We start from the raw sequence: 19,030 nt of genomic DNA on the forward strand, positions 1-19,030 counted from the left end.
AACACAAAACTCACATTAATCATGTTATTCTAAGCTAATCAACCAACCTCCAAGACTAACACAGCATGAGGAGGACTTTATCATGAGTCTGTTGATGAAGGGCTGTAAATCGATAGGATATAAACAAAGATTCCTATATAGCCTTAACAAGCTGTTAGAGCAAGTGCTGTTAGCAAGCAGGTATGAATGACTATACAGCACACGAGGGGGTTAGTGGCCCGCACCACTCATAACCCGCCTTTGTCTCTCTAGTGGCGATGTATACTCATGAGGTACTTATTTGAGGCTGAGTCGACTTAGGGGAAACCTTGGACCGATTCAGATAATTGTCACAGGTGATGGCCATGAGTGGGAATCGAACTCGGGTCACCGGGTTTGTAGTGCAGCGCGCTAACTGTTCCATCATCGCTCCCACATTTATACAAACATATATTTTAAATATATATACACACATAGACTTCCACATATACTGTATATACACCCACATACGTCAACATATACATTGTAGGCCTGGTGTTTGTCTTGGTGACGCTGGTGGCCCCAGTGCTGCACCAACATTTCCACCGTATAACTCTCTCATGAATCACCAATCTATACCTAATCCATCAGATTTCATATCTGTGATCTACCAACTCCAATACCCAATGTGATCCATCAACTTCAATGCATATGTAAAGTATATAGAGCTGTGGTTCTCAACCGGGGGTACGTGGACCCCTGGGGGTATGTGGCAATGTCCCGGAGGGTACGTGATGTGATGTATAAATGTGTGAAATTATGTCATACATAAGAGTCATTGGTGAACAATCATGTATGAATCTGTCAATATAAAGTAACTACAATAATATTTAAATCCATATGGTAACAGAGAACGATGTAAAAAAATCACTGTCTAAACTCATGGATCATAAACCATGTGGTTTCCAAAAGTACCAAGCGTGTATTTAATTATTTTTTATTTGCTTACAGTTACTAGCTAGTTAGGATACCTCACAAATGGACGATTGGTTAAAATATTGATATTCATTATTCATACATTTATTTATTAGAACCATGTTGGGTCAAACAAGGGGGATACTCGGTTGAAACAAAATTTAACAAGAGGTACGGTAACCAAGTACAGTAACCAAAAAAGGTTGGGAACCACTGAGTCTAGAGGATGGTCCCAAACACTCCCCCAATGGTCACCACCCATCAACCGAGGATCTCAAAAAAATACTGGACAAAATATATATGAAGTGGCTAGTGTATGTGTAGTGTAATAGCGCCGGCTGGTGGGCAATGGCGGCAACTGTGGAGGACAGACAGTACACACGCCGGTGAGGGAGTGCAAGGGTGTGTTGACAGAGCGGAGAAACTAGGGCAAGGGTCATGGAGGACCCCATCTGGAGGCCTCTGGAACCTGCTAGTGGGTATGAGAAGGGAGGCGCGGTCAGGGCTGAGCCAGGCTGCGCTGGTAGCATAAAAGGAACCGAGAGCAGGAGCTCGAGGGTGGGAGAGAGAAACAGGCTGCTGAAACAAGGTTTTGATTGGGTCCTCAGATGGTTCTCTACCCATGGTTGGGGATACAGATTTGCGGATTGTGCGGTCCGAATATCCAATCATCTTGAGGGCTTGATCGAGAAGAGGCCTGCTGGTTCGTTGGGACACTCTGTCGACAAGAAACCACCCACACGGATTCCTATCTAAAGCCTGATTCCCACCACCATCCAGCCCAGAAGAATTCCCTCATCAAAACACTGCACCATAGGGCCCATTGCATCTCCGACCAGCACCACCTATCCAGTGAACTGGAGCACGTACGCCAAGCCCTCAAGATGAATGGATATTCCTCACAATCCGCAAAGCTGTATCCCCAACCATGGGTAGAGAAGCATCTGAGGACCCAATCAAAACCATCACCTTGCCATACATAGCAGGGGTTACCAAAAATATTTCCAAAATCTTTAACAAACACAAGATTCAGGTTCAATTCAACACAGTACACACAATCCATGACCTGATACCATCTGTGAAAGATGTGATTCCTGACATGCAATACCCTGGTGTCTACAAACTAAGTTGTGTCTGCAGTAGCAGTTACATTTGGGAAACGAAACGACTTGTCTCGGACCGTGTTCGCGAACACGAGGCAGATTTGAAACACGGCAGAACCAATACCTTCTGCAATGGCTGATCACTGATTGAATGCGGTGGGCTCACACGACATTGTTTTTCCGAGACCAAGATACTCTGCAAACTTTCTGGACTACCATCAAAGATTTGTTCATGAAGCCATCCAGATATATAAACACAGACATAACTTCAACTGAGAAGATGGGTACAAATTGAGCAATCATTGGAAGGATGTTATTAACCAGGTAAAGCCTTAACTGGTTGTTGATGTTTTTATCCTACCTGCCATCGTCAGCAGTTTTTTCCGACTCTCTGAGTTACATTACCAATTTACATTACCAAGCGAAATGTCTTTACATTAACGAGCTAAAATCTCACCAACAAAGCCAACGTTGCCCCTTTCCCTCGATGTGGCGGTGGCTCTCGTTTTTTAGCAGACTATAACTGGCTGTGATGTTTTGTGTATGTGTCTCTCTCTGTGTATGTCTCTCGTTTAATGTGTGTGTCTCTCTAGATGTCTCTCTCTCTGTGCGTGCGTGTGCCTCTCGGTGTGTGTCTCTCTCCTTCCCTCGATGTAGTGTTGTCCCCCGTTTGTTTCCCTCATTTTCTAACGAGCTGGATGTCTCAGTAGCACAGCCACCGTTGCGTTGGTTCGTTTACATTGACATCAGAGGTCGCAATCGGGTACCCGATACCCGTACCCTACCCGATACCCGGCTACCCGTACCCAGCCGGGTACGGGTACCCGTTTGCGACCCTGGTGCGGCCGGGTACGGGTACGGGTAGGCTGTGAGTAGTGAGAAACCATTTGTCACTCATTTCCCAACGTCTTGTCTCTTCTCACAATTCAAGTTCCTAGAATCAACCCACCCGTGCCTGCAACATGGCTTCATCCCAGAGGTCGCAATCGGGTACCCGTACCCTACCCGTAACCCGGCCGGGTACGGGTAGCCGGGTATCGGGTAGGGTACGGGTACCCGTTTGCGACCCTGGTGCGGCCGGGTACGGGTAAGGAATCAAAACCCGTTTGCGACCTCTGATTGACATGCTAATCTCTCACAATACAATGGCCACCTCCTCTGCTCCTCAGCTCTCGCAGCTCTCGCATCAAACACAACCCCCCCTTCCCCCCCATCTCGGTTCCCATCTTTGGATTTCCCACTCGCTTAGGCACAATCTCTAGCCCCCACCCGCTTTCCCGATGCGGCAACCCCCCCCTCCCCCCCTCTCGGCTCTATATATAAGGACTTGTTTTAGTAGCCTGTTTGTCTCTCCCACCTGAAGACGATTACTTGTGTGGCGATCGAAACGTCGTGATCTATTATTTTTTGGACCTACGTGACTTTACCAAAAGAACCAAAGAGTATGATTTTTCAAATTTTCAGGTAGCCCAATTGCTTGCGTTTTGATACCAATATCGTTGTTGTAATGGGTTTTCTGGTTTCTGAGTCGCTCTTGGTACACAGTTGTGTTTATATAATGCCGACCAGTGACGTGTGGTGAGGTCAATGGCTGGGGAGGCCTTGGCTAGTATCAGAGCCAGATTCAAACACTGAGGGGGGCGTGGCCTCATGGAGGGAGGCGTGCTAGACACATCCCCCTCAGTGAGGCAGATGTGATAGCTGCCTCCCCTGGTGCTTTTTCATTGCAGTTTCATGACGAGACCAGCGAGCCTAAATATCTTTATACACATACGTGAAATAAGTTACCTGGAGTATAGAAGGCGATGACATGAAATTAAGAAGTCTATAAACATTAACAGGCACGCGCTTATTGCCCGCGCTCCATCCAGTTATTGAGGGGTTGTGCAATTAGAGGGGAGGCTGAGCTCGTCGCTGCCTCACCTTTCGTCTCTTCCTGTATTTGCAGCGGAGCTCCGCAAATTTGGCGATTTTGACTATATAAATAATTGGAATCGTACATAAATGACATTTATGACACGGATCAGTGGAAAAATCAAAAATTTTATTTGATTTGATTATTATTTTTTTTACTTTTCATAACAACTATTTTCATTGGAGTATGACAGGTGAGGCTCTGCCTCCTCTGCCTCCCCTGCCTCCCCTGACCGCACGTCCCTGATGCCGACCAAATATATTAGTATCTTCCTGCATAAGACATTCAAAACATGTAAGATGTGAAAAAACCCTCTTCAAACACTTACAGCTTGGCCTGTCGCTGCGTCTTGCAAGCCAAGTATCGTTGAACTTGAGATTGGTTGACTCCATAGATGGTCGTCCACACAAATGTGCCGCCCACCAAGACAGACCAAAACGTGTGTCGAAACCTTGGGTCAGGATGGAAGCTGAGACAGGAGAATTGTGTTGTAATAACTTGACAATCACATTGCGCCGAATAAAAAATGGCATTAAATGACATGAGCAGAACAACAGAGAAGTGGCCTCTTCATGTGTTGTGAAGAAGGGCCATTGCTCCATTCATTCCCTTTAATATGCCTTCCTTTAAAGGCAGTGTTATTGACGAATGTGTTGATTTTTGTGTGTCCTTGTGCACCACTGCTAATGCAGTATCACCAAATAATTTGTGTCATTTTGGGCAGAAGTTCAACATTGAAAAGTTGAATATTGAGGTATATATATTTAAAATAGCAGAACGGTAAATATCTGTAATCCCTTCTTACCAGAATATGAAGCTAAGATCTACTAAGCCTTACAAGCGTGAAGCTAAATGCAATAATGAGAAGCCTATACTCTAGTACGGAACATGTGGGTACATTCCATTAAGAAATAAACTCCATAATATAGTTTTTTTTGGGTTAGATTGCGTAAATATAAATGTATCGTTAAACCCGCCACCATCCGACATAGCCAATTTGTAAGATTTGTCACGTAAACAGAACATGCCAATTCGTCAATAGTACAGCACACTTGTGTGTTGGAGAGAAAATCCACAACATTTTCAATCTGAGTACGACGTTTCGCCAGTAATTACAACTACCATCATCAGGCAGACAGCCAGATTTGTGGTGAAATCCTCTTGTTTCGTTCTTTAAATAGAGTGAGAGATGTGATGACGTCACTTGTGAGCTCTTCACTTGTGAAGGAGGGGAGGGGGTTAATGAATGCATATTAATTACAATCGGTATCCATTGCCGGTTTGGTTATTCATATGGTGATCAACGTACATTATGCATTACCATTATGCATGCACATTGTTCTTGTACCTCCTGTTTGCGTGATATTGTCTGCGTACAGGTAATCCCCATTGACGTATGGTGACCTGTATGCATTTAAATGTTATGGTGACCTACATGCATTTAAACAATGTATTATTTGATGATTCGCTTCCAAGCAACACTAAGCCTGTAGCTATCGGAATGGTTAAAATTAAATATATTTCTCTAAATTCGATATATTCTCTAATTAGTCTTGGCCAGTAGCAACTAGTTTCGCACATAGCTTCAACATTATCAAAATCAATTGAGTGTCCTTGTTGGCACGCGTGTTCTACCATTTATGACAGTTGTATTTGGGAGTATTTAATATTTCTTTGGTGTTCTTTTATTCTTGTGCTGATCATTCGTCCTGTTTGCCCAACATAGCATTTGCCACAAGTGAAATTAATCCGGTACACACCTTCTGTTGATAGCTTCGGTTATGCATCTTTAGTACCAGATAATAGTTTCTATATTTTATGTACCATGCCAAATCTTACTCGGAGGTTTTATTTATCCACAAATCTGGCTAGTTTATCAGTTAATCTCGCAATGTACAGTATTTTAATAGTTTTAATTACTTGGTCAGTTTCAACTCTCGTGTTATTTGATTTGGTTTTGGCATTCAGTACCCTGTTGATTTGTGCGCCATTATAACCATTCAATTGAGAATAGGGTTTCCCCTTTTTTATGGCAACAAATCAGGTGTCCTCTGGTCTAACAACGTTTTGAGACTAGTGTGGACCAATCAGTTTCAAAGACAATGCATATATTGTCAGAGTATGTTTTTTGTTTGCATTCTGACCACAAGTATTGTGGTTATATGCAGACATGATTCCTTGTAAAAGGTTTCAGTTTGGTGTTTTAACATCTTAACACATGTTTTGTTGCCAGAAAAAAGGGGAAACCCTATTCTCATGTTGAATTTCACTTCTCAGACTATCACCATCTGACACTTTCTTAGCACGATGTATGAGCGTCTTGATGAGAGAGGATTTATGTGCGGAGTGATGGTGTGACTGCATTCAGATAGGCGTTAGTGTGCATTTTATTTCGGTAAACGCTGTTTTATTTTACCATTTCAGCCGCCCCCGAATAGAATATCCATAAATAGGGGAGTTCTGTCAACTTCCACTTCCATGGTGAACTGGATGGATGAGTTTAGCAAGTTGAGATGATTTAGAAATTATTTAAATTTATCTACGCCATGTGGCCAGACCACCAGTGTGCCATCCACATATCTAAACCAAGCAGAGGGTTTCAGAGTGCTTCAGGCTATTGCTTTTGCTTCAAAATCTTCCAAGTACAAATTTGCAATCACAAGAGACAAAGGAGAACAGATTGCTGCTGCTTCCTTTTGTTTATAAAAATCACTTTTCCAGAAGGAACAGTGTTCAGCTAGTCGTGGGATATCTTTGGCTAAACCTGTCTTCGTTACCAGAGTATCGAGTATTTGAAGTGACTCATTGACCCGAACCCTGGTGAACAGAGAAGTCACATCAAACTTACGAGAATATCTTTAATTGTATTTACGAGATGTTCTGAGTTTATAATGAACGAAGAGGTCTTACCGATGTCGGGCTGTATTTGTTTCGTTACGTATTGTGATCATTTGTATGTGGCAGAGCCTATTATACAAACTATGGATCTTAATTGGACATCAGGTTTGTAAATCTTTGGTAGCCCATAAATTATTGGTGGTTTTGACGCCCTTGGTTTGATCAGGTATTGCTCTTCCTTGGGAATTGATGACTTGGCAATGATTGTCATTGTCTTCCATTCCAAGGTATTGGTTGGGTCTCGTTGAATTTTAAGGTAGGTACCTTCATCGAGTAAATATTTGATGTTATTATTGTAATCCTCATGGGGCATCACAACAGTTGATTGGTCTTTATCAGCAGCAATAACTTGGATATCTTTATTTGCTCTTAGTTCTCTTAAGCCTTTTTGCCTCACTGAAATTAATATTTATTTCAGCTTGATTATGTGGGAGATGTTTAACTGCTGATTCCACTTCAGCAATTATCTAATCGGCAAGGATTGTACGTGGGGCAACAGCAAAGTTAAGACCTTTAGACAGGACTGATACCATATCACTGGATATTTCACCGTTAGTCAGGTTGATAACCGTTTTGTTTATACATTTTTAGTTGAGAGTTGTTTGTCCAGCAAATTTGTGAGTGTTAGTTTTGTAAAATACATTATCAGCCGATTTCTGTGCAATTGTGTCGATTATATTCCAATAATCTGTAGAGACCCTTTAGAAATGTCACTTAGTTCACTTCTATCATGCTGTATTCTCTCTTTTAGCAATAATTAACAAGCTTTATGTAGTTTTAAAATAGTTTTAAGTGACTTCATGTGATGAGTTACTTTAACCGCGTGTGGTTTTAGCAATAAATAAATAAACTGCTTTCAGTATGGTAACGATTCAGCATCTTATTTGGGTCCTTCGGTAAAGCCACGTAGATAGAAAAATATAATAAAAAGATCACGACGTTTCGATCACAACACAAAGAATATGAATTCCTGCAGTCACGAAAGCTTTAAGTCAACATTTAGCATCTGTTTGGTCAAAATATAAAGCATAATTCTGTAAAAAGATATACAAATTTGCACAATGTCTCAAAAAAAATTTCTGCATTCCCATGACCATTGTCCTATATCCTTATAATCCTGTGAACATTTTATAAAATGTCGACGCATGGACTCACTGTTTTATGCGTTCTGGACTGTACAAGCTGAAATGACGTTCAGTACTGGCAGCATGATTGTACTGATGTGACCACACGAAACAAAGGGCTCAAAACTCCCGAGGCACTGTCACTTATAGTCGATCACGGTAGAAACTGCTTCTTTGTGTCACCTCACTGAAGAGGCAATGAGTCACAGAGAGAACCACACCTCAGAGGGTCTAGACGACCTCCCTGCTGAGACCTCTCCCAGGTGACAGAGAAGCCGCCCTGCAGGATCGTTCCCTGGATGATCACCGCCAGATATCCCGCCACCATCACCCCGATTTGGAACACGTCTGTCCAAACCACAGCCTTAAGTCCACCCTACAGAAAAAAATATAAACCGTGTGCAGTTCTGACATTACGTGAAATTCCTGAAAGGGAATGAGGAGATTGTTATACACACTTAGAACAAAAACAAACTCCTCATGGATTTCCATGAAACATTAATAAAATGCTACTGAATTACCAGATGTTATTGGAAAGAATATTAATAAAATACAATAAATTATATTATAGATGACATTTTGGGCAATGGCTATTCCTCATAGTAGATATGTGATGCCAATATTCAATGTAGTAATATCTACGGGACCTTTTTGGCAGTATTATTCAATTATGTTGATTATTTTTTCTGAAGGAAGAAAGTCATGTTGACCATTCAAACGTGAGATAAGTTATTCACACAGGTTCATGCTAATGCTACAAGTGCCTGCACGAGTGCCTTACCAGTGTAGTGTAGAAAGTGCATACGATCCCTGTCGCCATAATCGACCCCCATAGGTTAAATCCAGTCACTGAAAAAACACGTTATAATTATGGTCTACCTTTTGATAAAAATAAAGATTTATGCCAACTTAAGACCAGATTTTATACTTCCTCGTATCACAAAAAAACCACATACAGTCATGCAGAATTGCGAAATCAACACGTAATGCTAGTTTCTTGGTTCCAGAATGGATGACGAAGTGGAACATTCAATCCAAAAAGCCTAATGCAGAGATATGTTGTAATTGGTAAGTGGTGCCCTGAGCTACATCAAATAGTTTTGGAGCACTGTAGAGTTAAGGAACCGAGAGCAAACAACTTGTAACAGGCTGCACGCAAAATACGGTGAAGTCTCAGTTATTCGTGGGTGGATTTTCCATGATGCAGACGCATAGAAACATTGCAATACATGCACCGAACATACAGACTAATGCATTAGCAAACAAATAGATACACAATTGACTAAATATTTGCCACCCCACCATAGCCAGCATAAGATGTTGAAAGAAGTGCTGTTTATGGAGCGCCTATAAAGGCCGGCATGTCGATAAAGGGTGTGGTGTGGTCAGTGCCACAACTGAGTGATAATGTTTACCCCACTTTAGATGAACACAAAGATACCCTGTATAGCCTTAACAGACTGGAGGAGTAAGTGCTGTTAGCGAGCACCTATGAAGGCCGGAATGGCACACTAGGGGGTGGTTGGCCAGCACCGCGAGCAGCCGCCGTTGTCTACCTAGTGGCCATACTGAGTCGACCTAGGGGAGGCCCAGGACCATTTCAGATCATCGTCACTGGTGTCGAGCGTGAGCAGGACTCGAACGCGGGTTGTCAAGTTCGTAGCGCAATGCACTGACCACTACACCACCGCTCGCCATCCCACACACGTAAACACAAAGATACACAGTATTGAGCACTTATCAAGGCCAGCACAGCACAGATGTTAGGGAAAATGTTGTGCAGATCATATTTTTACTGGCAAATGAGGTTCCCATAGTGTAGATGCTTGCCCCGAGCTCTCATACTCTGATGGTGCATTGTCCTTGAGTTGTGCGCCTTTTGGCGTCATCTGGTCCAACCCATATGAGACTAGGCTCTAAGGAAAGCTGTCTCGGGTGTGGACCAATCAACTTCAAGGACAGTGCACATTATCAGAGTTATGTTCTTTTGTTTGTATTATGACTGCAGGTATTGTGGTCTATGCAAACATGACTCCTTGTAAAAAGGTGTCAGTTTTGTTGCCAGATAGAAGGGTAAAGAACCAATTATCATATTTTTACTGGCAAATGAGGTTCCCATAGTGTAGATGCTTGCCCCGAGCTCTCATACTCTGATGGTGCATTGTCCTTGAGTTGTGCGCCTTTTGGCGTCATCTGGTCCAACCCATATGAGACTAGGCTCTAAGGAAAGCTGTCTCGGGTGTGGACCAATCAACTTCAAGGACAGTGCACATTATCAGAGTTATGTTCTTTTGTTTGTATTATGACTGCAGGTATTGCGGTCTATGCAAACATGACTCCTTGTAAAAAGGTGTCAGTTTTGTTGCCAGATAGAAGGGTAAAGAACCAATTATCATATTTTTACTGGCAAATGAGGTTCCCATAGTGTAGATGCTTGCCCCGAGCTCTCATACTCTGATGGTGCATTGTCCTTGAGTTGTGCGCCTTTTGGCGTCATCTGGTCCAACCCATATGAGACTAGGCTCTAAGGAAAGCTGTCTCGGGTGTGGACCAATCAACTTCAAGGACAGTGCACATTATCAGAGTTATGTTTTTTTGTTTGTATTATGACTGCAGGTATTGCGGTCTATGCAAACATGACTCCTTGTAAAAAGGTGTCAGTTTTGTTGCCAGATAGAAGGGTAAAGAACCAATTATCATATTTTTACTGGCAAATGAGGTTCCCATAGTGTAGATGCTTGCCCCGAGCTCTCATACTCTGATGGTGCATTGTCCTTGAGTTGTGCGCCTTTTGGCGTCATCTGGTCCAACCCATATGAGACTAGGCTCTAAGGAAAGCTGTCTCGGGTGTGGACCAATCAACTTCAAGGACAGTGCACATTATCAGAGTTATGTTCTTTTGTTTGTATTATGACTGCAGGTATTGCGGTCTATGCAAACATGACTCCTTGTAAAAAGGTGTCAGTTTTGTTGCCAGATAGAAGGGTAAAGAACCAATTATCATATTTTTACTGGCAAATGAGGTTCCCATAGTGTAGATGCTTGCTCCGAGCTCTCATACTCTGATGGTGCATTGTCCTTGAGTTGTGCGCCTTTTGGCGTCATCTGGTCCAACCCATATGAGACTAGGCTCTAAGGAAAGCTGTCTCGGGTGTGGACCAATCAACTTCAAGGACAGTGCACATTATCAGAGTTATGTTCTTTTGTTTGTATTATGACTGCAGGTATTGCGGTCTATGCAAACATGACTCCTTCTAAAAAGGTGTCAGTTTTGTTGCCAGATAGAAGGGTAAAGAACCAATTATCATATTTTTACTGGCAAATGAGGTTCCCATAGTGAAAAAGGCAATTTTTCAGGTAATTTCTTGCCAATGGAATGTTCCACAACCACAAACTCAACTCGCAGATAAATTGTGAGACAGGATATGAGTGGAAATATGCAGTTGATATGTGATAACATTTTGAACCTTTGGGTAATATCAGCAATCAACTAGCGTAATTTTCCAAACAACATTTGGTATAATGTACTGTCATTTCATCAAGCAAAATATAAGAAATGAGGAAGACTGTCCTTACCCTGATTAAGAGCCAGAGCAGGAGCATAAATCACAATTCCAGTATAAAGAACCTGAAAAAATCGCAAAAGATGGTTTATTCTATCTATATGCAGGCATTCATTTATTGAGCAAAAATACATATACATATATGAACAAGCATTTAACATATGTCTAGAAGTACTACACTTCAAATACATTCGCAATTGAAATGATTAGCATGAATGTGAAAAGTGTGAAGAGTAATGTCTACTCACAGTTTGCACGATGTAAAAAACCGTTCCAAACAAACGTATGATTTTATTGAAACGCAGCTCCAAGTACTGCAAGAGATACAATGTCATGCATGTTTCAGTGAACAGCACCAGTCAATTCCAGTTCAAGTATGGACTAGAAAGAGTGTATTGGAAATTGCATTTTTCTCCTCTTTTTATTGCCTGGCTCACAATTCATCTACTTGTGGAGTTTGCAGTTGCAGACGATTTCACTGGCAATAAATTCTGTGCCAATTTGACTTTGTATTATTATTGAGCAGTCAAAGTGTTTTCCCGGCTTGTCGGACAAAGAGAGTGCAAGACCAAACAAAATCCAACTAAGTATGACTTAGGAACGGGGTGATGTGGGATTCTGCAGAGTATTAAGATGTCACGACACAATATTTGCTTATGGCCAAAGTTACAAATCAGCATTTATTCTAGCACATCTACAATTGTGTGTGGTCTGTTTGCATTGGAGGTCTTTTCTTAAGGAAACCGTCATGTAAAGGAGTTTGAACACTTGGTGTGGATTTGTTTTAAGAAATTCCAGTATTGGTTTACAGTAATTAATTAATATTGCATTTTCTTTTTTAGGTTTGCCAACGTTTATACCTCAATTATTCACCAACCCATATTTGCTAGCATGATAAAGAATGGTTAAATAATGAGGGCCTTCCCACTGCCTGCACCATGTAGAAACGCCCACGTCTAGCAGTAGATGGACAAATGGGCTGCACATGTACACTTGTACAATCCACGTTGTTAAACTGCATGCCGAAACATTAACTGTGAACAGCCAACAACCGTTTTTGCGATTTTTTCATAATATGCATGCGTGATGTACATACATTATGTATGTTGATTTCCCATTGTAATTTATATTACTACATTAACTCCCCCTGGTCTTTACACCTGATTGGCTCACAGTGATTATATCACATTCACCTCCTCTATTTAAGACCTAAACAGGAGTATTTCTCCACAATAACGTTTGTCGCCTGATTAGGCTGGTTTTAATTGCCGGCGAAACGTCATACTGGAATTCTAAATGTTGTGGGTTTATTCTCCAACACACCGGTGAGCTGAACTAGTAACGAATTGTCATGTTGTGTTTATGTAACAACCCTTATTAATTGACTATCGGGTGGTGGCGGGTTTAATGACACATTTATATTTACGCGATCTAACTCGAAAAACCTCTACTATGGATAATATTAGTCACAACAAGCCTATGTGTTAATCTAATCACTGTTAATAGCGATGTGGCAGATCTGCACGCTTACATGACCCCTGCACCTGCATCCAAAAGGGCTTAAAATACTTTACCATTATCAACAACCTTACAGACCGCGAATTAAATGTAAATTAACATTCTGGGCAGCGGACCTACTTTAGAGGTGGACAACGTACGCGTGGCATGAATGCAGTACCTCGTATGTGCTGGTGATGCCCAGCTCGTAGAAGACAGGCAGGAAGACCTCGGCACTCACGACCACCATGAGCACGTAGGTGAGCCCCATGTAGCCGAAGCTGACGCCGTAGCGATAGATTTCAACTGGGGTGCCGAGCACGGCAATGGCAGACATGAAGCTCGCTGTGAGAGACACAGACACGGGCACAGGGGAAAGCTGGCGGCCGCCCATGAGAAAGTCAGCATTGGAGCGCTCCTTAGTGGCAAAGTAAATCCCAATAACTGCAGATACCAGCAGCATGAGGGCAAACAGCACATAGTCCCACACTCCAAACGTGCCCACAATCCTTCCAGACACAGCGTCCATTGCAAGATTAGCGAGTAGTTCATTTACAATGGCCAAACCTTTTGGAGTTTTTCCTTAAATAGGAGCGTTTTGAAGTACATTAACATTCCTAGTTCTGTGTGTATTTCATTCAAGTGCATATCTGAATGAGATCAGCAAAATTACACAAAGGTTCCTCTCTTGTTCAGATTACATGTTGGGTACAGAACTGTGACCAACCCTCTTTAAAATATTGTTGGTTTCGACTCAAATGTCAAGAAGTATGTTGTGAAAACCCATGCTGACTTTGCAAAGTACACCATGTACCAAAATATCCAACTCAGAACAAATTCTTTCACATATTTAAAATATACAGGAAACCAATTTTATGATATCAAAATAACTTTCAGGCACATAACAATTTAATAAAAATACAAGGAAAGCATGCTGAACCGAGAGCCGTATTCATTCTATGATAATGTTAATGTATTTACCATTGCATTGCTTGGATTGTGCACCCCATCATGAACATTATACCCAGCTGCCAAACAACAATAGGAAGCAGAGCACAGCCTTTCCACAGTGCAGAAGCATTGGAGACTGGAGGATTTTTGTTGTTAAATGGACCAATAACACATAGTCAAGCGAAAAAAAGATGACTGCTGCTATTTTTACATATCAAAACACATCACTCCTTTACAAAAGAGTGAAGAGCAATGCTTTCTGCATGCGTTAAATTCAGGACACAAAGCCACCACCTACGCTTTAAATATTTCCTCATCACAGTAGGTGATTTAAAAAAAACATGGAGAAATATGTATTTAAATCATGAACACCTCATAAGACAATACCTCATAAGAAAATATATGAACAAATCATACCAGCCATATTTAATTAGCCCTTTCTCTGGTTATATAGAACTAGATCGGAAGTTTCCGTGACTGCAGGGATCCATAATCTTTGGTTTTTTTTGGTAAAGTCATGTAGGTATAAAATTAAATAAATTAAATCACCGATTTAAAATAAATAAAATAAATTAAATCACTGACTTAATTTGTTTTATTTTATACCTATGTGACTTTACCGAAATAACCCAAAAGTATATATAACTACATTTGAGAGAGAGACAAAACACAGACACGGAGACGCACAAACAGACACACAAGCAGAGAGAGACCACACAGAGACACAGAGAGAGAGACACACAACATAGACACACTAAAATGTACCAGGCTCTTATAGGTCCATTCGCTCTTTCTCTCCCCCGGCCGCTTCGGAGTGGATTTCCACACAACTCTCTCTCAAATGTACCAGGCTTGTTGGGTCTTTCTCTCCCCCGGCCGCCGCGGGGTGTATTTCCACACAACTCTCTCATTGACATGCTAATTTCTCTGCTTCAGCAGCTGCTCCAGCAGACCCACCTCTTTCTCTGCCCCCCCCCCCTCATCTCTCTATTTAAGGCCTCGACACAGAGGCATTGGGTCTATGTGTGTCTATGTTGTGTCTCTCTCTCTGTGTGTCTCTGTGTTGTCTCTCTCTGCTTGTGTGCTGTGTGTCTCCGTGTCTGTGTTTTGTCTCTTTTTCAAATTTAGTTCTACCTGATGACGATTGCTCGTTTTGCAATCGAAACGTCGTATTCTATTATTTTATTTATTTTCTTTCTACCTGACTTCACCGAAAAAACCAAAGAGTATATAAAAGAGAGTGAATTGTAACACAGCTAAAATTCAAACAATGTAGTCTACAACCCAAAACAAACACGTTATGTTTTTATCAGGCTACCTGCCAGTATTGCTCTGTTTGAGATTTTGTAATCTCAGCCCGAAGACGCTTCCAAAATAGATTCTGGACAAATGGATTTGGTGGCCACTGCATAATAGAATCTGGACAAATGCGCTTTAAAATAAGTTGAAATGTTTTTCATATTCCCATGTCAAGGCTGTTTCCTGGAAAGTTTAGCGTTTTCACTGTGTTACTGTGCAGGGGAGAGTCTATCGAAAGACGTTTGATACCATTCTTTGCCAGGCGAAGCTCTGTTAGTGCAGACATACCAGAAATGCATTTGATTGTATAGAATTACTAAACTTCAAATACATTTCCAATTGAAATGATTAGCATGACTGTGAAAAGTGTGTAGAGTAATATGTCTACTCACAGGTTGCACGATGTAAAAACCCGTTCCAAACAAACGTATGATTTTATTGAAACGCAGCTCCAAGTACTGCAAGAGATACAATGTCATGCATGTTTCAGTAAACAGCACCAGTTAATTCCAGTTCAAGTATGGACTAGAAAGAGTGTATTGGAAAGTGCATATTTCTCTTCTTTTTATAGCCTGGCTCAAAATTCATCTACGTGCGGAATTTGCAGTTGCAGACCATTGCACTGGTAATACATTCTGTGCCAAAATGACTTTGTATTATTATTGAGCAGGCCAAGGTGTTTTCCCGGCTTGTCGAACAAGGAGAGTGCAAGACCAAACAAAAAAAAAGCAACTAAGTATGACTTAGGGATGGGGTGATGTGGGATTCTACAGAGCATTAAGATGCCACTATCTCGGCCTCGCTGTGCGCTGCGTTGCACCGCTAGTCGAGTAGATAACCTTGTGTTCAATAAACCCTCGGAGCCAGGATGAACGTCCCACTCCAATCGTCATTTATTGATTTTAACAAGGTAAAACTGGTGAGAAAACACAGATACAGCATCTGTTATAACCCGGAAACACCAACACAATGAACACCACAGCATCAGAACATTGTCTTAGATAACAATAGATCCTGGACGGACCAGGCCCCTACATTACCACTGAACAACTACACAAGAGCACAAGCCGGTGCGTTGCATAAAGGCACATCGTGTATTCATCCCACTGCACCCCAAATGTACAGCATTACACGTAACACTAAACTGTGGATGAGATACTTCGTCATCTTTACTCTCAGGATCGCAACATAGCCACCTGGGCACAAGTCTGACTCGAACTACTAAATCACAAGTAACATCCACAATAAGGAAAGTTGCAGGCTTCGTTGCTAACTAGGCCTCGTATTTACCACAACAACTTAACGGTACCATAAAGGCATTTACATCACTGTAACGGTCATTCCAACATTACAACAGCATTGCCAATATTATAAGAATATTAACAAACTTACAGACAATGCTTCTCAAAGTCCCACGATGGACAACTGAGTCTGGCTTCACTGACACGCGATGGGTGCCGCCTTCCCGACTTACCTGCGCAATGGCCGACGCCCGCGTGGTTCAGTGGAAATCTAAAATCGCAACTTCCTGGTCACGCGACCAAAACCAGCATCAAAAACAGGAACTTCCTGTGCACATACGCCCCCCCCCCCCCATCTGCCGCGCGGCAAAACTCCCGCCGTGAGACAGAACACTCCCCGTCTAGTATCTAAGAGATACCACCATTTATTCCCTATCTAAACAAATATATAACAACTTCGACGGGTCAACTTATTTGTCCATATCTTTGCGAGAGAGAAGTAGTACTATCTCGACTATGGGCCTGACGAAAGTTCTTGCGACACCTTGCTTCGCAATCATAACCTCGACTTTTCGAACTTTTCCATCGGCACTTAGAATCGACTTGAGGATGCGGCCCATTGGCCACGCATTCCGCTTGGCTTGGTTTTCCTTCAATAGGACGAGGTCGCCTTCTTGGATGTCTGGTCTGTTAGACTGCCACTTGTTGTGCACTTGGAGTGTCGTAAGGTACTCGTTTTTCCAGCGATGCCAGAACGTGTTTGCGAAGCTCTGCACTTGTCTTCATTGACGTCTGTAGAGGTCTGCAGTGCTGGCCTCCTCGGTAGGTGCTGTGAGCACGTCTGTCTTCTGGGTAAAAAGTGTAGCAGGAGTTAAGATGAATGGTGACTCCGGGTCGGTTGAGACGGGGATCAGGAGTCTTGAGTTAATTATGGCTGAGACCTCGGCCATGAGAGTGGTCAAGACCTCGAGAGAGAGCCGTGTGGACCCGACATCACATAGCATGGAGTCGAGAATGCGTCGAGCAATCCCGATCATGCGTTCCCAGGCTCCACCCATATGCGAAGAGTGAGGAGGATTGAAGATCCATGTGCAGCCTTGGTCACTAAGGTATTTCCTGACAGAATCATCTTCGACATTCTCCGTATTGATCTTAAGTTCTTTACATGCTCCAGTGAAATTGGTTCCACAATCAGAACGGAGATGCTTGGCTGGCCCTCTGATGGCGAAGAATCTCCGGAGTGCATTTATAAAGCTCGACGAGTCCATGGACTCGATGACTTCGATGTGCATTGCTCGTGTACTCATACAGGTGAACAGCACTGCCCAACGTTTGCCGTTCGCGAGCCCTCCTCTGGTGCGGCGGGAGATGACTGTCCATGGTCCGAACACGTCGATCCCTACAGAGGTGAAGGGAGGTTCCACACTGAGTCGATCGGCTGGGAGGTCTGCCATTTTCTGTTCTTGCTGTTTTCCACGTAGCTTGCAACACCGTGAGACAGAACAGCCACGACACAATCTTTGCTCATGGCCAAAGTTAACAAATCAGCATTTATTATAACACATCTACAATTGTGTGTGGTCTGTATGCATTGGAGGTCTTTTCTAAAGGGAACCGTCATGTAAATGAGTTTGAACACTTGGTGTGAATTTGTTTTAAAAAATTCCAATATTGGTTTACAGTAATTAATTAATATTGCATTAAATTTTTTAGGTTTGCCAACGTATATGCCTCAATTATTCACCAACCCATATTTGCCAGCATGATAAAGAATGGTTAAATAATGAGGGCCTTCCCACTGCCTGCACCATATAGAAACGCCCACGTATAGCAGTGGATTGACAAATGAGCTGCACATGTACACTTGTACAATCCACGTTGTTAAACTGCATGCCGAAACATTAACTGTGAGCAGCCAACAACCGTTTTTGCGATTTTTTCATAATATGCATGCGTGATGTACATACATTATGTATGTTGATTTCCCATTGTAATTTATATTACTACATTAACTCCCCCTGGTCTTATATCACATTCACCTCCTCTATTTAAGACCGAAACAGGAGGATTTCTCCACAATTATGTTTGTCGCCTGATTAGGCTGGTTGTAATTATCGGCGAAACGTCATACTCGAATTGTAAATGTTGTGGGTTTATTCTCCGACACACCGGTGTGCTGAACTAGTAACGAATTGTGTTTATGTGACAACCGTTACTAATTGACTATCGGGTGGTGGCTGGTTTAACCATACATTTATATTTAAGCGAACTCAAAAAACATATTAGTCACGATAAGTCTATGTTAATAGTGATGTGACAGATCTGCACGCTTATATGACCCCTGCAACTGCATCCAAAAGGGCTTAAAATACGTTACCATTATCAACAACCTTACAAACCGCGAATTAAATGTAAAGTAACATCTCGTAGAAGACAGGCAGGAAGACCTCGGCACTCACGACCACTATGAGCACGTAGGTGAGCCCCATGTAGACGAAGCTGACGC

General features: G+C 42.2%; 1 protein-coding gene across 1 annotated transcript in view; it reads right to left on the reverse strand.

Annotated features, from left to right (window-relative positions):
• LOC144936386 (sodium-coupled monocarboxylate transporter 1-like) overlaps positions 1-19,030 on the reverse strand; it is a 39,490-nt gene that overhangs the window by 20,153 nt on the left and 307 nt on the right. Inside the window, exons 2-7 of the mRNA XM_078863435.1 lie at positions 13,215-13,614; positions 11,785-11,850; positions 11,550-11,601; positions 8,755-8,822; positions 8,195-8,349; positions 4,280-4,420 (exon numbers count right to left, since the gene is read on the reverse strand). Coding sequence (XP_078719561.1) covers positions 4,280-4,420; positions 8,195-8,349; positions 8,755-8,822; positions 11,550-11,601; positions 11,785-11,850; positions 13,215-13,614 — 882 coding nt within the window. The remainder of the gene's footprint in view (positions 1-4,279; positions 4,421-8,194; positions 8,350-8,754; positions 8,823-11,549; positions 11,602-11,784; positions 11,851-13,214; positions 13,615-19,030) is intronic.

The sequence above is a fragment of the Lampetra fluviatilis genome, chromosome 16 (assembly GCF_964198595.1).
Source record: "Lampetra fluviatilis chromosome 16, kcLamFluv1.1, whole genome shotgun sequence".
In the NCBI taxonomy this organism is placed as follows: Eukaryota; Metazoa; Chordata; class Hyperoartia; order Petromyzontiformes; family Petromyzontidae; genus Lampetra; species Lampetra fluviatilis.